This window comes from Pan troglodytes, chromosome 8 (genome assembly GCF_028858775.2).
Source record: "Pan troglodytes isolate AG18354 chromosome 8, NHGRI_mPanTro3-v2.0_pri, whole genome shotgun sequence".
NCBI lineage: Eukaryota > Metazoa > Chordata > Mammalia > Primates > Hominidae > Pan > Pan troglodytes.
The window spans coordinates 82,126,312-82,142,126 of NC_072406.2; the positions used below are offsets into that span (position 1 = coordinate 82,126,312).

A 15,815-nucleotide genomic window follows, 5' to 3' on the forward strand; every position below is an offset into this window, starting at 1 on the left:
CTACAAGAAGAGTAATTCCAGCTCCAGAAGAGGGAGCTTCCTAATCGCCAGATGCCTTGGGAGGGAGGGAGGGAGTTCTGGTCACCAGAGGTGTTCAATTAGAGGCTGGATAATGACTGGTCTGGGATGTGTTTAGAGAAGTCTCCATATCAGCTGGGAGACTGAAAATCTCTTCCAGCTCAGGGAAGTCATAGCTTCATGGGGACAGAGTTGGCTCCATAGCCTTAAGAGAGGAGCAGCTCTGAGCCTTGATCCCGGCCTTGAGAGGAGGCTCTGTCTCTTTGAACCTTCGTCCATGTCTTTTCTCCATCCACATCCAGGGCTTGTCAGAAGCATCCCCACTCCTAGGTCTCATGAGGCACTGAGGAGAAGACCCTTCCCCTTCGTGCTGGACTCTTGCCTCCCAACCCTTCTGTCTCTGCCAGACCACCCTCTCTGCTCTTCTCCGGTAGCCTCTTCTCATGGAATCTGGAGGGGCTGTGAGGCCATCATGCCCCATCACCGCCTCTCTGGGTCACTGGAAGGTTCCCATTGCTTCCACTGCTCCCAACCTGTCACTGAGTCTTTTCAGTAGGTGCCACTGGAGCCACTAGCCTTGCAAAGCCAACAGCCCATGGCTGGTCTGGGCACCCTTTCCTCTGTTCTGGCCTTTACTCTGCTGGGACCCTTATCTTGCCACTAACTCTCCACTGCCTCCAAGTCCACCAAAGGTCAGAGGGCTGGCACTGGGAACTATGACCAGCAGCAGACAGCCTGCCACCAAGGACTTGAGGTCATTCCTTGGGAGGCTATAAGTGCCTATCCCACTGCCCCAGCCTCACTGGGACAGCAGATATCTTGACCCCAGTGATCACCATGATCAGGCAGAAGTTTATTTCCCCTCTGAATCTTGAGATGAAGTGATTTTTCATCTTTGGGCAGTGCAGCAATATTTCACATCTCTAGTTTAGAAAGTTCATTTATTCCACCTTATTCAGTTCTTACCATGGCTCAGTGGTTAGAACTCATCCTGATTGTCTAAATGAGAGAGGTTAATACTTTGCCCAAGGTTGCACAGCTAGTAAACAGCCATGCTGGAATTAGAAACCAGGCCTCATCAAGCCCTGTGGCCAGTCTGTCTTTGCACCCTGGTGCAGAAGTTGAATATCTGCTCAGGGGACTCACCCCAGGCTAAGCTAACTGCACAGACCAACCCTCCCAACCTCCACCTACTAATGGTTTCTTTGGGATGTGGAGGGCTGTCCCCCTACCTCCCTTCTATTGCCCATCAGTCCTCTCTTTTATTCTTTCCTCCATGCTCTGCTCTCTGCTTGGAGTAAGGCCTACAGAGGAGGCACTAACACGAAGGGTGGCTTGGTCTCAGGGGCTGGGAAGATGAGTTTGCCCTCCCCTACCACCCTGGGGAGGAGCAGTGCCAGCAGCTGGGGATGCCAAGCTGAGACAGGGGCCATGTGACTGCCTCTTGAGGTCAGGATGTGAGCGGGACCTGTGGGGTAACTGATGGGCCCCCCACATGAGCTTCCTTGCTTCACCCCAGAGATCTGACCCACTTGGATGGACACCTTTCTGACACCACAGGCTCTCAGTCTATGAAGTTTGCTAATGTCCACCACCACCCCCAGCAGCTGGACTGGGCCTGGTATCCTCTTAAAAGCCAGCCAGACCCGCAAGGCAGGCTTCTCCATCAGTTCCTTGAGATCAAAGCCCAGTGTGGCCAGCAGCCCCTGTGCTGCCCCCATGCCCCAGTCAGGGCCAGCCCTCCTGCCTAGACACTGCAAGTATTGTTGTGCACCCATGTGGTATCTATTTGATCCAAATTTATGACACTGATCTACTTTAAATATGTTGCAAGATGCAAAGCGTGTTTAAAACATTACAACCTTGGCTCTCTTTCAAGAGGGTTGACGAGTATTGTCAGATTGTATGTGGATCACAAAACCTGGTGAGAGCTTATCTTTTAAGTACAGCAGAACTGGTCTGTCTGTCTCACTTTGGGGGCGCATTTGATGCCTGTGGTGGCCTGGATGTTAAGCCTCATGGTTTGCATGAAGGACCATGGCTGAAACACACATTCCCCTCTTTCAGGCTGTGGGTTTCAGACCAGAGGAGGAAATGAGAGCTTCAGGCTAGAGCTGCTTGCAACTGCAGCTACCCCTCCTGGAGGCCAGTGGGGCTCCCCAGAAACAGGAATGCCCTGGGGAGGAGAGTGGATGGGCCCTATGATGAGATGGCTAGAGGGCTGGGGAAGGGCACAGGGGCAGAAGCCCACCCACCCAGCCATCTCAGCCTTCATTCTGTGGCTGTGCTGGCCCTTCCCCTTGCCCCTTCTCAATGCTTCAGCCAAAGGGCATGAGGATTCTGATCTGCCAGCCAGAGCAAGGGCCCGTGTGGTGGACACACTTCTGTAGAATGATAACTCGTGCAATTGTAACTACCTTACTGGCTTCTTCAACAAGCCAGGCTGTGTACTAGGCACTTTGCATGCATCAACTTATTGAATCCTTGTAACAACCCTGTGAGGTAGGTTTTACTCAATTCCCAACTTATGGATGAGCATACTGAGGTTCACAGAGGCCATTTTCCCCGAGGTCCACAGCTAGGAAATAGAGAAGCCAGGTCTGTGTGATCCCAAAGCCTTGCTCTGAATGACTTTACTATCTGCCTCTTAGCAGCCCTGGGGGACCCCATGATGATTTCCAGTAGACCTTCCCCCATACCCCTCCATGAATGGAAGGAAAGGAGGTGGCAGCTGAGCTGTTTTCGTTCTTGTAAGAGAAGGCTGGATTCAGGCCTTTCTCTGAGTCTCCAGGCTCCCTGGGAGCATGTCTGCAGAGTCTGCAGCACAGAACAGGGAGTACTTGGTGTGTCGCTCTTGCCAAAGAATTAAGGAAGTGGAGTGCTTTGCCCATTGGCACTGACTCCATCCAAATAAGTCCCTCAGGGAGTTGGGATGGTTTCAGGACTCCCAATAAAGCCTGGAGGAGGCAGCTTGCCCCAACCTTCCACAACAGCTATTCCTGAAACCTTCCTGCACCCCTCCGGCTCCTGTAGGACCTGAGTAGCCCATGCCGTTCCCACTCCCACTGAGTGCTCCGTGCAGATGGAAGCCCTAGATGCAGGAGCCTGCTAGTGTGGGGACAGCATTTTCTTTGAAAGCTGTGAAATCCTAGTGGGGACCATTCGCATTAAAGACAAGAAAACTAAGATCTGGGCCTCTGATCTGAGACCTTGTGGAGACTAAAGCGACCCCAGCCCCCACCCTGAGCACTCTGGGCTTTGTTTTTCATGCACTCCAAAGTCCAAGATTAATTAGAGCTGACTTTTCTTTTTGGAACTAACTACAAAATCAACCGATCTCAAATTGAGATTACAAGCCAGCTGCCCTTCCAAAGCCCTGGCCTTCAATGGGGCACCCGACCCCGGTAATTCCCCGGATCACTTCCTGCCGGCCCTAATTACAGGAGGAACTGGGATTTCCGCGGTTCCGGTCCTCTCTGGTGTGGAAGATGGCTGTAGCAGGGAAGCAGGAACTGAGCTGCCTTTTTCCCGGAAGGAAGACCTGGGAACTCTTTATAGGGAGAAAACCGTTAGCCCTCCACACCTGGCTTTTCTGGCCTAGGGAAAAGACCCTGGTCCAGGCTTGAGGCTTGAGCTGTCCACCGACCGCCCCCCACCCCCACCCCTCCCCACAAACTCCCCACACTCTCAGGCAGGCCTTCCTCCTCCGTTACAGAGAACAAAGAGCCTGTGCCACCAGATGCATTTGCTCAGGGCCTTCCAACCCAGACCTGGCTGCAGCAGAAACCAGGCCTAATCTTAGAGAACTTCATTTACTTCCCCGTGCTTTCCTGGCCTGACCTTGGCTGGGAGCTGACCGTAAAGCCCCCTTCCTTCCTCTAGACTGTGCTTTCTTGCCAAGTCCCTGCCCAGCTTGTTCAACAAACAGTAAATCGCCAATTAAGAGGCCACTCCCACAGGAGCAGAGCTTGGCTGGTTTATGCTCCAAGGAGCTCACCTCCATTCTATCATCTCTGTAAAGGATGCATCCTCCCACCTGGAATCTTGGACCAGAACAGAGGACCTATCAATGCTGTGTGGTGTTCAGGTGCAGTGCCCAGCTGGGGAGTCTGAGTGGCAGCCTCAAAATCAGGGATGGGACAGGCCTTCAAGGTCATTCAAAGCAAACGCCTCTCTACCCACTTGTGCTCCCCTCGAGCCTTCTCAGCCACAATGACTACAATCTACCCCTTCCTGCATTGGTTCTTGACACTGAGGTTAAAAAGCCAGCCTTGCAGAGGGGTGGCTGGATGTTGGCCCGGGAGTCACTGCTTCTGCCATCACACCATGCACGTGGCCAAGACCTTTTGTAAGGCTCAGAGCACCCACTTCCCCAGCCCAAGTAAGGTGGCTGAGAGCCCCCAGGGGAACTTCTGAGTCCCTTCTGGGGAGACAAGAGGGGGCAGAGATAGAGGAGGTGAATTGAGGCCTGTGGGCTTTGCTGGACTGAGTGAGCCAGGCCCTCCAAAAACCAAGACAGTGATGAGTGAGTGGATGGAAACTGAGCACAATTACTAATACACTTTTTAAATAGGAAAACCTAGGAGGGGAATTAGAAAAGAAGGAGCCCTTAGACAGGCTCACACAAACACATGCCCCACGGAACAGTCCTCTGAACAGAGGTGGGCCACCGTCCTCCTCGGGCAATAACCACGCCCTCCCCCTACCCCGCCTCCTGCCTCCTGCACATGGGCCCCAGCCACAGCGACGCTGGAGTCCTTGATAATGACTCTCACCTCCCCATCATCCAGGAACCAATGTTTTTGGCTTTAGGAGAAGCCATTCCCCAGTTCAGAGGTCAGGCAGGGGCAGGTCCCTGGAGACAAGCCCCAGGGAGTGAGCCTAATGAGAGTGGAGTGAGCGGCAGAGCGAGGTCAGCTGGGGGAGGCCAGTGGGGGCGCCCCTGCTTCCTGCCAAGCAAGGGGGTGGGAGGGAGGGAGGCCCTGCCATGGGGATCAAGGAAGCCCGGGTCACTTGCGAAATTAAGAGAATTGACCCAGAGAGGAGGGAAGGGGTGAAGGTCAGCCACCCTAACAAGGAGGGCTGCCTCCCGAGGAGGCTCCTGGGGCTCTGATTTCCCCTGAGTGCCTGATTGTGTCTTTACACACTCACATCAACAGGGGCTGAGGACAACCCCAATTAGCCTGGAGACTCTCACGCTCCGGGGTTTTGCTCTGCAGTTTCTTCCAGGATTGGAGACAGAAGCCCAGAGACAAGCTTGAAGTAGATGCCACCTCCTCCCTGCAGGAGCACCCCTCTGGGCAGGAGGAAGGGAGAGCAGGGACCCACTGAGACCCCTCCTAGAGCTGCATTTTTAACCAAAGCTAAGAGTCCCTCCCCACCCCACAGAGCTTTTTCTGGAGCTGCCAACCAAGCCAAATGGCACCTCCCCAGCTTTGGCCTCTCTCCTTCCAAAGGGCTGTGCAGGGGAGCAGAGACAGGGCTGGGGTGGGTGGGAAGAGACAGGAGCACCAGTGGATGGGAGGTATCTGATCTAACCGCACTTTGCAACCAAGAACCCTGGACCAGTGGGAGAAAGTGGCTTATCCGTGGTCACTTGCACTGCCAGCCCAGCTCCTCGAAATGGAGGTGGGAAGAAGAGGGCAGAGGCATTGAGGGAAAGCAAGAGAAAAGACAGAGAAAGTAGAAGAGAGGGATGACGGGGGCCTCTGAATAGTCAAGGACTCCCAAGCTGACCTCCCACCTGCACCCACACCAGAGGACTGTGGGGGCCTCTGTACTGAGTCAAACTGGTCTGGTCATTCAGAATGTTAGCAGGGGACCCTCCAAAGGAAAGAATGACAGGAGTCCTCAGCTGGTGCTACTGAGAGGGCTTGGAGACCGCTGTGGCTGGAGTAGCCAGACTTCAGATGAGGTACTGTCACGCCCTCTGCTGGCCACAGAGCAGCTGTGCACACAGGCAGTGAGCTTTTCTGGGCATCCTGCGCTGAGCGGCCCCCACACTCTGACCCCTGCACCCCTATGGGCCACAGACCTAAGGACCCCCACCAAGCAAAGAGGAGCTCTGCTCTGCTTTCAGCCTGCAAAGGCTGTTTGGTGGAAGCAGACAGAACATCAGTCCATCTGATACTTGGGTTGGCCAAGAGAAATAAGTACCTTGGCATAACAGACAACAGACTATCCAAAATCCTAGGCTGCATGACCTTGGCAATCATACCTGTCCTCTGTGAGCCGCAGTTAGCTTACTTGTGAAGCAAGAATAACGTCCACTCCCACATTGGAAGGGATTGTTGGAGATGGAAGAGAGGAAGGTTGTAAAGCTTTTCAGTCCAGTGCAGACACATGGCAGCTGCAGTAAGTGGCTGTGCCCTTCTCTCTCAGTCCCACAAGAAGGAAGTTAGTGTCTAGAGCAAGCCTTGGGCTCTGGATTTTCAGCCATGGTAACTTCCTGAATTTAGCTCTGCCATCCCACCTATGGTTCAGGGGTCACTGGTGGGGTCATGCTGAGAGAGGGCTCTGGCATTGGGAACTAAAGATTCTAGGCCTTTTGTAGAATTTAGAGACTTGGCCCAAAGAGGATAAAAGTGAAGCCATCTCAGGCAGACATAAATTTGTGTGTGCAGATTACAAACGCTAAGTGGTCCCTGTCGCATTGAGGATGCAGCGCTGAGTTATAGGGGATAGCAAAAAGCTTCATAGAAGAGATAAAAGGGCCCCACTCCCATCAAACAGCCTCTGCAGGCTGAAAACAGGGCAGAACCCTTCTCTACTCAGAGGCCCTCAGGTCTGTGGTTCATAGGGGTGCAGGAGTCAGTGTGCGAGGGCAGCTCAGCCCAGGGCACCAGACAAGAACTGGGTGCTCTATCAACCAAGACTCCAAATGATGAATAGGGTTTTAAGTTGAAATGGAAGAAAGACAGACCGTGGAAATGGGTAGTATTTTCAGGGACACAGAAACTAGCAGGACACAGAAACTAGTGATATCATGACATGATATCAGGTGATGAGGCTAGGAGGGAAGCAGGGGTCAGAACATCATGCTCAGGAACCTGGTCCTTTTCCTACTGTCAACAGCAGGCCAAGGATGTTTTAAGGCAGGGGTCTCGCTATCCAGCCTGTGTGTTAAGAAGCTTAACTGGACACTTGCATGGAAGACCCATCACGGAGGAAGAGGGTGGAAGTCCTCTAGCCTTGGTAAGGAGAAGGATGGACCAGGACCTCCTGTACAATGGCAGGAAAGGGAGAGTGTGGACAGCTGAGAAGGAAGCCAGGGAACACCAGATCCCCTCTGCCTTTAAGCCTATGGAAACTGCAGCCTGGCCTGGCAGCCACAGCAGTCACACCCAATGGGGCAGCTGGGCCGGGAGCAGGATTGTCACACTCTGTGTTGCCCATCCACAGCGCTGGCCTTCAGATGGAGGAAGTGGCAGCAGGCTGGCTGCAGTCACCTGTTGCTGGACACCATCCCGGTCCCCAGCTGGGGCTTCGTGCTCAGGCACTGCATAGGATTCAACTCCCAGAGCCAGGAGCTGCCCTCCCCCCTCCCCTGATGTAGCCGATGATAGTCCTGACTCACCTGCTCTTGGCCTCCCACTTGTCCCTGGCTGTCATCTCCAACTCCACCTCCTTGTGGTGTGTCCTTCTTCCTGATCTCACCTTACTCTCATAGACTTGGCATTTTTCTGGAGAAGTAAAGATGTTGAACATAAAGATAGGGCAGTGCCAAGATGGTAGAGTGACCCCATGCTGTCCCAGAGGAGCAACAATGGACAGGTGACCCTACCTGTGCCTCTGGACAAGTAGGGTCAGAAATGGGGTGCAGATAAATGGGCAGGGACACATGCCCTTGGGAAGAGTTAGACCCAGAGGACTTGGAAGGGAAAGGAACCCCAGATGAAAAGAGAAGAGAGCTCCTGTCTGGCTCAGCCAGAAGGTACCATCCTAGCAAAGCTGCTGGAGTGAAAATGAGGCAAGAAGTCCCAGGCAGGGACCAGAGGGAAGGTGTGCAGTAGGCAAGAAGCCAATGGGTGGCTCCTGCCCCTGGTCCCGTCCCACAGCCCAAGTTCCAGGTACAGCTCAACCACAGAGTGGTAGGTAGATCTTGGGCCAGTCACTTCTCTTGCTGAACTTGCATTCCACTAGGTAAGCCTCTCTGTCTGGGGGCCTTTCCTGCTCTGTGACCTGTAATTGGGGCCCTCTTGCAAGTTCACATAGCTGAGGACAGGGGCCCACACAGTTGCCACCAGGGCAGGGTCCTCAGAGCTCAACATGAACCAGACAGCCATCCCAGCCTCCAGACAAGACATTCTCACCGACATCCTTGCAGGCTGACAGGCCCCGAGTCTGGTCCTCTCCTCATGCTTTCTCATTTCTTCCTCCAGGGAGAACGGGGCATGCCAGGGATGCCAGGCAAGCATGGAGCCAAGGTACCTCCCCCTTCCCCACATCCCAGGCAGCCCCAAGGCCCCTCCCCCAGTGCCCATCCCTCTCTCCTCAGCTCTGGGGACACTCTGGAGTCCCAGCTCTTTGGGCCTCCTTCTGCCTGCCCTGGTTCTCCCAGCTGCAGCATTGTGGTCTCTCATCAGTGCCCCCTGATGTGGGCGGCCTCCTCCTGGGCATCCCTGGGTCATAAAAAGCCATCTCAGGTACCGCTAGCTCCACTGCAGTCCTAAGACCCAAGTGGAGAGTAGGGGCCCCCAAAAATCACCTCCACTTGAGATTTGCTAAGGGGCACTTTGGGCATCATCTATCTCTCAAAGTGAAATGATATCAGGTGATGTGAAAACAGGGTTTTCATATCAGCTTTCACAAAGCTGATATGAAAACAGGGTTCACTCCAGCCACTCCCCAGTCCATGAGGGCAGAGGTGCACAGAGCTGACTGTGAGGGTAATGCCAACCAAACACTGGGGGCGACTGACCCTGGTGAAATCAGCCCCTTTACTTTGTCATCTACTCTGCACTCCTCTCCCGTGGCTTTCCATTCTCCTGCCCTCTCCCTTCCCATCTCCTCCTCCTTCTCCTCCTTTCATATTCCAACGAAGCTCCCCCTTCCACCCCAGGGACCCCCTCCCAGCCCCATCTAGTGCCCCACAGTCCCCACTGTGCCTCCCAGGAGAGGCCAGGAGCCATGCAGGTGGTTGGGAAGCCCAGGGAGCCCCGCAGACTGAGCTACACAAAGCCCCTTCCTCAGGGTCCATTCTCGTGGTGTCAGCTCAGCGCCCCCACCTCCCAGGTGGGGTTGGTGGTTGCGGGGTTGGGAGGAGTGAGCGGTCCTCCTTCCCATCACACCATGGGGAGGCTGTCCACTGCCCCCCGCCCCCTGCTGCCCCCTCACTGCAGAATGTCTTCAGACCTTTTTTTTTTCTCTCTCTGCCAGGGGGCGCCCGGAATTGCCGTGGCTGGGATGAAGGTCAGTGGACTGTTGTAACCAACACATCAGGGACAGGGTGGGAGAGAAGTGAGTGGGCAGAGCTGGAAATCTTAGACTCAGTGGGGTGGCTGCCAGACCAATGAGGGGGCATACAGGATTTGGAAACATTTTTCTCAAAGTAACATTTGTGCCAGGTGCATAACCTTGAGCCACAGATGTGTAACTAAGCCTTGCAAGTAAGTAGCAATGGTTTCCTGCCTCAACCACTAGCCTGCCAATGCACCAAGGCAGCAGGAAGGCAGCCCAGATCTTTCCTTTATGCTCTGTAATTGGGCAGCTATATGCTTCCAAAGCTTCAGAGAGAGCAGGAGTTCATCTCCAGAACCCCCACCCTAACTGCCCATTTGGTTTGCAGGCAGATGTGAGGACAGCCTGGAAAAACAAGTGCTCAAATTCTATCTTCACAGCAGGTGCACTTACAGGGGGCACCATGTACAAACCAAATGTCCATTCCTTCCTCTCTTTCCTCCTGGGCTGCCTCACTTATGCTCCCACCTGCCACACCCCTCACCTGGGGAAGAATAGGACCCTCTAAGGGTCAGTAGCCTGATAGGCCTCCTTTGGCCTGGGACCTGATGCCTGAACAGAGAAGAGCCGGGGCTGGCCAGATGTTTCACTGACCCCACCCTGACTGCCCCCCACCCCACCTCCACCAACAGGTGCCTTGCTCATTTGTTTCTGCTTTTTCTGTCTCTCACATTTGTTTCTCTTTTTCCACACAGGGTGAGCCAGGGATCCCAGGAACCAAGGTACTGATGCAGAGAGATTGTTCCGGGCTGCACAGAGCATCGGTCATGGGCAGAGGTGGGAGGGGCTGCTGCTGTTTTGCTCTTGGTCCCCCTGAGGCTGGCCTGGGGCTGGGGACCTGGCTAAGCAGAGAAGGGCCCACTGGTCAGGAGCACACTGCAAATGCCTCCCCCTCCCTGGGTCCTGGCCTGCAGGCATGCCAGCTGCAGCAGGCAGTGACTATTGTCCCCTGCACCTACAGGGTTCTCTTTCCCTCTTGCATGACAATAAGAGGTGTGACAATAAGATATGTGACAAGAAAAAAAGTTTGAGAAATACTAGGTTAGAAATATTACACAGGTTTCTTTGCTGCAGACCTTCTCAGAACCTTTAATTTGCTAAATGTGCATTGAGGAGCTCTCAAAAGGAAATAACTTATGTGGCATTTTCAAAACGTTTTTGACCAGAACACCCTTTTTTAAAGAGGAAAAGCTTAAGGGACAAGTATTCTGGAAATGCTGGTCAATGATCACTGCCCATCCTACCCCTCACTCCCTGCCCCATCTTCTTATCAGTGACTTTCTCTTCTTACCCCAAAGGGAGACCCAGGAGCAGAAGGGAAGCCGGGGCCCCCAGGTTTGCTGGGAAAGAGGGGGCAGAGGGTAGGATATCGTGTATTTGAGTGTGTGCCCCTTCATCCTAGCCTCGCCATTCCCCTACTCTCTGGCCTTCCTCCGTGGCTGGTGTGTCGCCTGCAGCGTGCTGTTGGTGCATGTGTCCCGAGACGAGGGGAGTGGCAGGATGGCCTGGCCAAGCTTCAGAAACCCACACTCAAGAGCACACCCACTCTCTGGGCAGCCTTGATTACCCAGCAGAAAGCTTAGCAGAAGGAGGAACTTGCCTCCTTCCACCTCTGCTCCCCAAGGATCCACATCCTTTCCTTCTCCACCTGGCCTGCTTCCGAAGGATACCCAAACTAAGCACATCTGCAGGAGCAGCCCAGGCAGGACAGGGCAGCAGGGGCTCCCTCCCACTGCCAGGGCCTCTGCCTGGCCCTCCACAACCCCTCTTGGCCAGCCTCAGGCTACTTTACCGTTCAGCTGCTACCCTGGGGCAGGTGCCAAGGAGATGACACCAAAAGACTTGGTGTGGCACCTTCTGTGGCTCCCGCTTGAATGAATGTTCATTGAGACATCTGGCCAAATTATAAGCCCAGAGCCCTCAGCTCACATTATTACACATGAGAGCTGCCTCTCCCCAGGGCCATGGGTAGCAAAGCTTCTTGTGCTGACCTGATACCCCAGCCCTGCTGGTGGGGTGCTCTTGGACACTCACCTGATATTGGACACTGCTGTGCACTGAGTATGTCCATCCCAGACCCATATGTTGAAGCCCTCACCTCCAGTGTGGCTGTATTTAGATAGGGCCTTGGGGAGGTCATTAAGGTTAAATGAGACCATGAGGTTGAGGCCCTAATCCAGTAGGATTGGTGGCCCTAGAAGAAGGGGAAGAAAGAGAGAGACCTTTGAGAGACCGTTCTCCCTCTCTGCCTTGTGAGAACACGGCAAGAAAGCTGTCATATTCAAGGCAGGAAGAGGGCTCTCACCAGAACCTGGCCATACTGGCACCCTGATCTCAGACTTCCAGCATCCAGAACTGTAAGAAAATACATTTCTGCTGTCAAAGCCACCCAGACTTTGTTATGGCCGCCTGAGCTGACCAATACAGCTGCTCTGTGAAAAGAAGGCAGAGCATCGGGGAGACGGGCTCGACCTGCCTCTGCCACTGACTCAGTAAGGGGTTGGCCACCAGTCACGTAACCTCTTGGGGCTTCCCTCACCAAATCTGTGAAATGAGAATGGGGTTCAGCATCTCTAAGGGGCTCTTTGATTCATGTCATGGGGGAAAAAGAGTTCTTCCGTAGTGGAAGAAGCTGGGTAGGGAAGTGTATTATTTTGCTAGGGCTGTGGTAACAAAGTACTACAGGCTGGGTGGCTTGAGCAGAAGAAATTCATTGTCCCACAGTTCTGGAAGCTGGAAGTCCAAAAGCAAGGTGTTAGCAGGGCGGGCTCCATCTGAGGGCCAAGGGGGAGAATCTGCTCCAAGCCTCTCTCCCGGCTTCTGGTGCTTGCTGGCAATCTTTGGCATTCCTTGGCTTATAGACGTATCACCCCAATCTCTGCCTCCATCTCCATATGGCATTTCCCTGTGTGCATGTCTGTGCCCAAATTTCTCCCTTTTATAAAAAGGACATCAGCACATTGGATAGGGGCTCACCCTACTCCCATGGGACTTCATCCTAACTCATTACATTTGCAATGACCCTATGTCCAAATAAGGTGAGCTGATTATAGCTAGAGGCAGAGAAGGGGGTGTCAGAAAAGACTGGGAGCCCTTAGTTGCTAAGCATTAAGAATCTGAAGAACAGAGTGGTCAAAAGGAATTGCTTGCCCAACCACTGGCGTTCTGAACTGCTCACCTCTCCCAGGAGACCGCCAGGATGGACTAGATGCTTCTGGCCTTTGTTATGATCTGTGGCCAGTGTGACTTCTCCCCAGCATGAATGACAAGGGCCCAGGCCACATGGGAATAAGGAAAGCAGTCATGCAGGTGTCACCAACGCGAAGTGACCCATGGAAGTAGCCAGTCAGGATGGGGGCCGGGAGGAAGTGGAGCCCTTCGGAAAGCCAGCTGGGGGCAGGGGCACAGAGGCAGGAGCAAGGGAAGGCAAGGCCCTAAGCTGTGGAGCTGGTGGCTTCCCAAACCTGCTGCAGAAACAGTTCCTAACCCCCACACTGTCTGCATCTCCCTGCAGGGTGAGAAGGGGGCTGAAGGCTCCCCTGGGCTTCCTGGCCTCCTGGGGCAGAAGGTAGGTGTCGCTCTGAATGGAGGGTTCAAGTCCTTCATCACCCACATCCCATACCTGGCCCTGCACATCCACACAGGCCCCAGCATTGGACATGTCTGTCTCCCAGACTGCAGGAAAGGCAGCTGGAACACAGCCAGATTCTGTTTGTCGAGGGCGAGGTGCCATAGGCAGGCCCTGATTGGCAAAAATAAAATGCTGAAATGTAAAGAATTCGGTAGTGATGACCTGGTCAGATTTCTTGGTACCAGCTCTGCAAATGCATCCCACAGTTCATGAACTCTGTAAGATATTTAATTTAAAAATTAAAAAAAAAAGATGAGGCCAAAATAAGGGGAGACATGCATAATAAGATGGGACCCTTGGAAAGTCACAGTGCTCCTCAGCCTGTTAGAGGCCTGAGCACCCTGCAGTGATGGGGTCTGCAAAGCTTATTTAATGTTTCATTTCTTACATAGTTTGGCCACCAATAATAATGTTATTCCACATTTTGAATATTCTCAACCCACTGAACAGTGTTCCGTGGAATACACTTTGAGAAACACTGCTCCAGACCCAGTTTTGAAGGATCCCTTGTGTCAGCTCTAAACCTGCTGCCCTTCAGTAAACAGTTCCAATCTCTCTTCAAATCCCACAGCTGGATCAGATAAATCTGGGATTCTGAAGGCCCCTGGTCCCCAGACATCCTGGGGCCCACACCCCATAGTGTCCCTCCAGTGCTCAGCCTAGACCTTCCTCCACACCAGGGATGCTAACTCCACCTTCCACCCCCAGGGAGAGAAAGGCGATGCTGGCAACTCCATTGGAGGAGGCAGAGGGGAACCTGGCCCTCCAGGGCTCCCTGGGCCTCCAGGGCCAAAGGTGAGTGTTCCCTGGAATTGGTGTTGGGGAGGTGCTTACCTGGGGACTTTGTCTTCAGCCTGTTCTCGGGGACTCTACGTCCCGGACATCCCGCCTTCTCTAGCCTTCCCCTGCTCCAGATGTGTGGTTTTCCCTATGGATTCCAAAAAGGCCATTTGGACCCAGCTCCTGCTTGCAAGCAGATAACAGTTTGACCTTTCAGAGGAGATGTCTTCCCTGGGGCAGATGGATGGTCCCAGTGATTCAGATGACTCTGATGTAACTGAGTCAGGGCGCAATGGCTGCAGGACCTTCATGGCTATGCTGTAACTGAGTCAAGGATTGATGGCTGCAGGACCTTGATGGCCATGCTGTAACTGAGCAAGGGACCAATGGCTTCAGGGCCTTAGGACAGGCAAGAGGCCCCCCACCTTGGCTCTGAGTAGGTTGCAGGTCAACTATCAGCTGGCCCCACCTGGTACCAGCACATCTGGTAGGTGGCAGCAGTGGAGGCAGCTGCAAATGGAAACTGCCCTCACTTTCCTTTTGCTGCTTGAAAAGTGCAATGGTAAGATTTGGGTTTCCCAAAGCAGATGGCTCCTATGTTGCTTGGTTTACTTTAGCAGCACTGAGAAATGAAGGGGGTCTGTTTCTTAGCTCAGAAGGAAAGCATGAATTACTCTACATCATCTGGGGCAATACACTCATTCATTCCGCCCATATCCACCTGCCATGGGCTGGGCTCTGTGTGGGCCTAGGAGGGGGTGGCAGGGCAGAGTGGACACCAGTAAAGCGTACAGAATGCAGGGAAGGAAAGCAGGAGTGGGCTTCCAGAGGAATCAAGACCCAGGCTGGGCCCAAGCATGGGTAGGAGTCAGGGAGGTGGAAGAGTGGGAGGTGCAGAAGCCATCAGGGAAAGAGAAGTCCAAGGCAACATCTAGGCATGAATGGCAAGACCATCTTTTCCCTCATAAGCAGCTGTCCAGGTGCCCAGCATGCCCTCATCCCAACTCTCTCCTCTTCCCCAGGGAGAAGCAGGTGTCGATGGCCAGGTTGGCCCCCCAGGGCGGCCAGGAGACAAGGTACAGAGACCCCCACATCCCAGAGCTGCAAAATGAGGGTCAGCTTGGGAGGTCAAGAATCATCCCAGCCGACCCTAGGGGTATCCCTCAGGGCACAAGGCTGACCGGCCATGACCACTGGCTTCCCTAATTCCTGGTTGGCTTGGGCTTTAGAGAGCCATGCACTGAGACAGCAGTCATGCAAAAGCCAGTCTAGGGATGGGACATTTGACCAGGGAGTGACACAGAGCTTCCCGAGCCATTGGTAAACGAGGGGCTCTTGCTTCTCTCCAGCTACTCCCTGTGAAAGGCTGCTGTGTCCCTCATGAGTTCACAGTGGCTAAAGTGCTGTGGCAGTGGAGGAGAAAGAGAGTGGGTTACCTGGAGGCAGCAGTGGCTCCACGTCCCGTGAGCAGGTTCATCAGGAGTCACACCAAAGTGTTCCTGTTTCCTTTATTTTTACTTTCTATCTTGATTTTTTTCAATTGTCTTTATCCCAGAAAAATTGAAACTGCGCTTGGTTTTTCACAAGTTACACTGCTTTTTCATTTATTCTCCATGGCTCTGTCCTGTTTGCAACAGGAACAAATCCTTCCACCTGCCCACTCTGGGAGATGGGTGCTCATACACCCATGTCCTCCTGAGACCCTCCTGGCCCTCCACATTTCACTCGGCATTCTGGGTCTTTCACAAGTAGCGTAGGCAGCAAAAGAACTGTGTGGGCTCTCGATGGCAACTGACACCCAGACAATTGGCAAAAAGCTGCTGAGTCCTGGATACCTGAGCAGGATGGAATTAAAGAGAAGCAAACGTCCCTGCTCCAATGGAGGCAACTGACTTAGGGGACTGGGGGAAAGGTGTGAGAGAGACAA

The 15,815-nt window shown here is 53.6% G+C and overlaps 1 protein-coding gene across 1 annotated transcript in view; it reads left to right on the top strand.

Annotated features, from left to right (window-relative positions):
• COL13A1 (collagen type XIII alpha 1 chain) overlaps positions 1-15,815 on the top strand; it is an 86,907-nt gene that overhangs the window by 36,937 nt on the left and 34,155 nt on the right. The window contains exons 15-21 of the mRNA XM_016918471.3: positions 8,400-8,444; positions 9,397-9,429; positions 10,173-10,199; positions 10,776-10,838; positions 12,992-13,045; positions 13,817-13,903; positions 14,911-14,964. Coding sequence (XP_016773960.2) covers positions 8,400-8,444; positions 9,397-9,429; positions 10,173-10,199; positions 10,776-10,838; positions 12,992-13,045; positions 13,817-13,903; positions 14,911-14,964 — 363 coding nt within the window. The remainder of the gene's footprint in view (positions 1-8,399; positions 8,445-9,396; positions 9,430-10,172; positions 10,200-10,775; positions 10,839-12,991; positions 13,046-13,816; positions 13,904-14,910; positions 14,965-15,815) is intronic.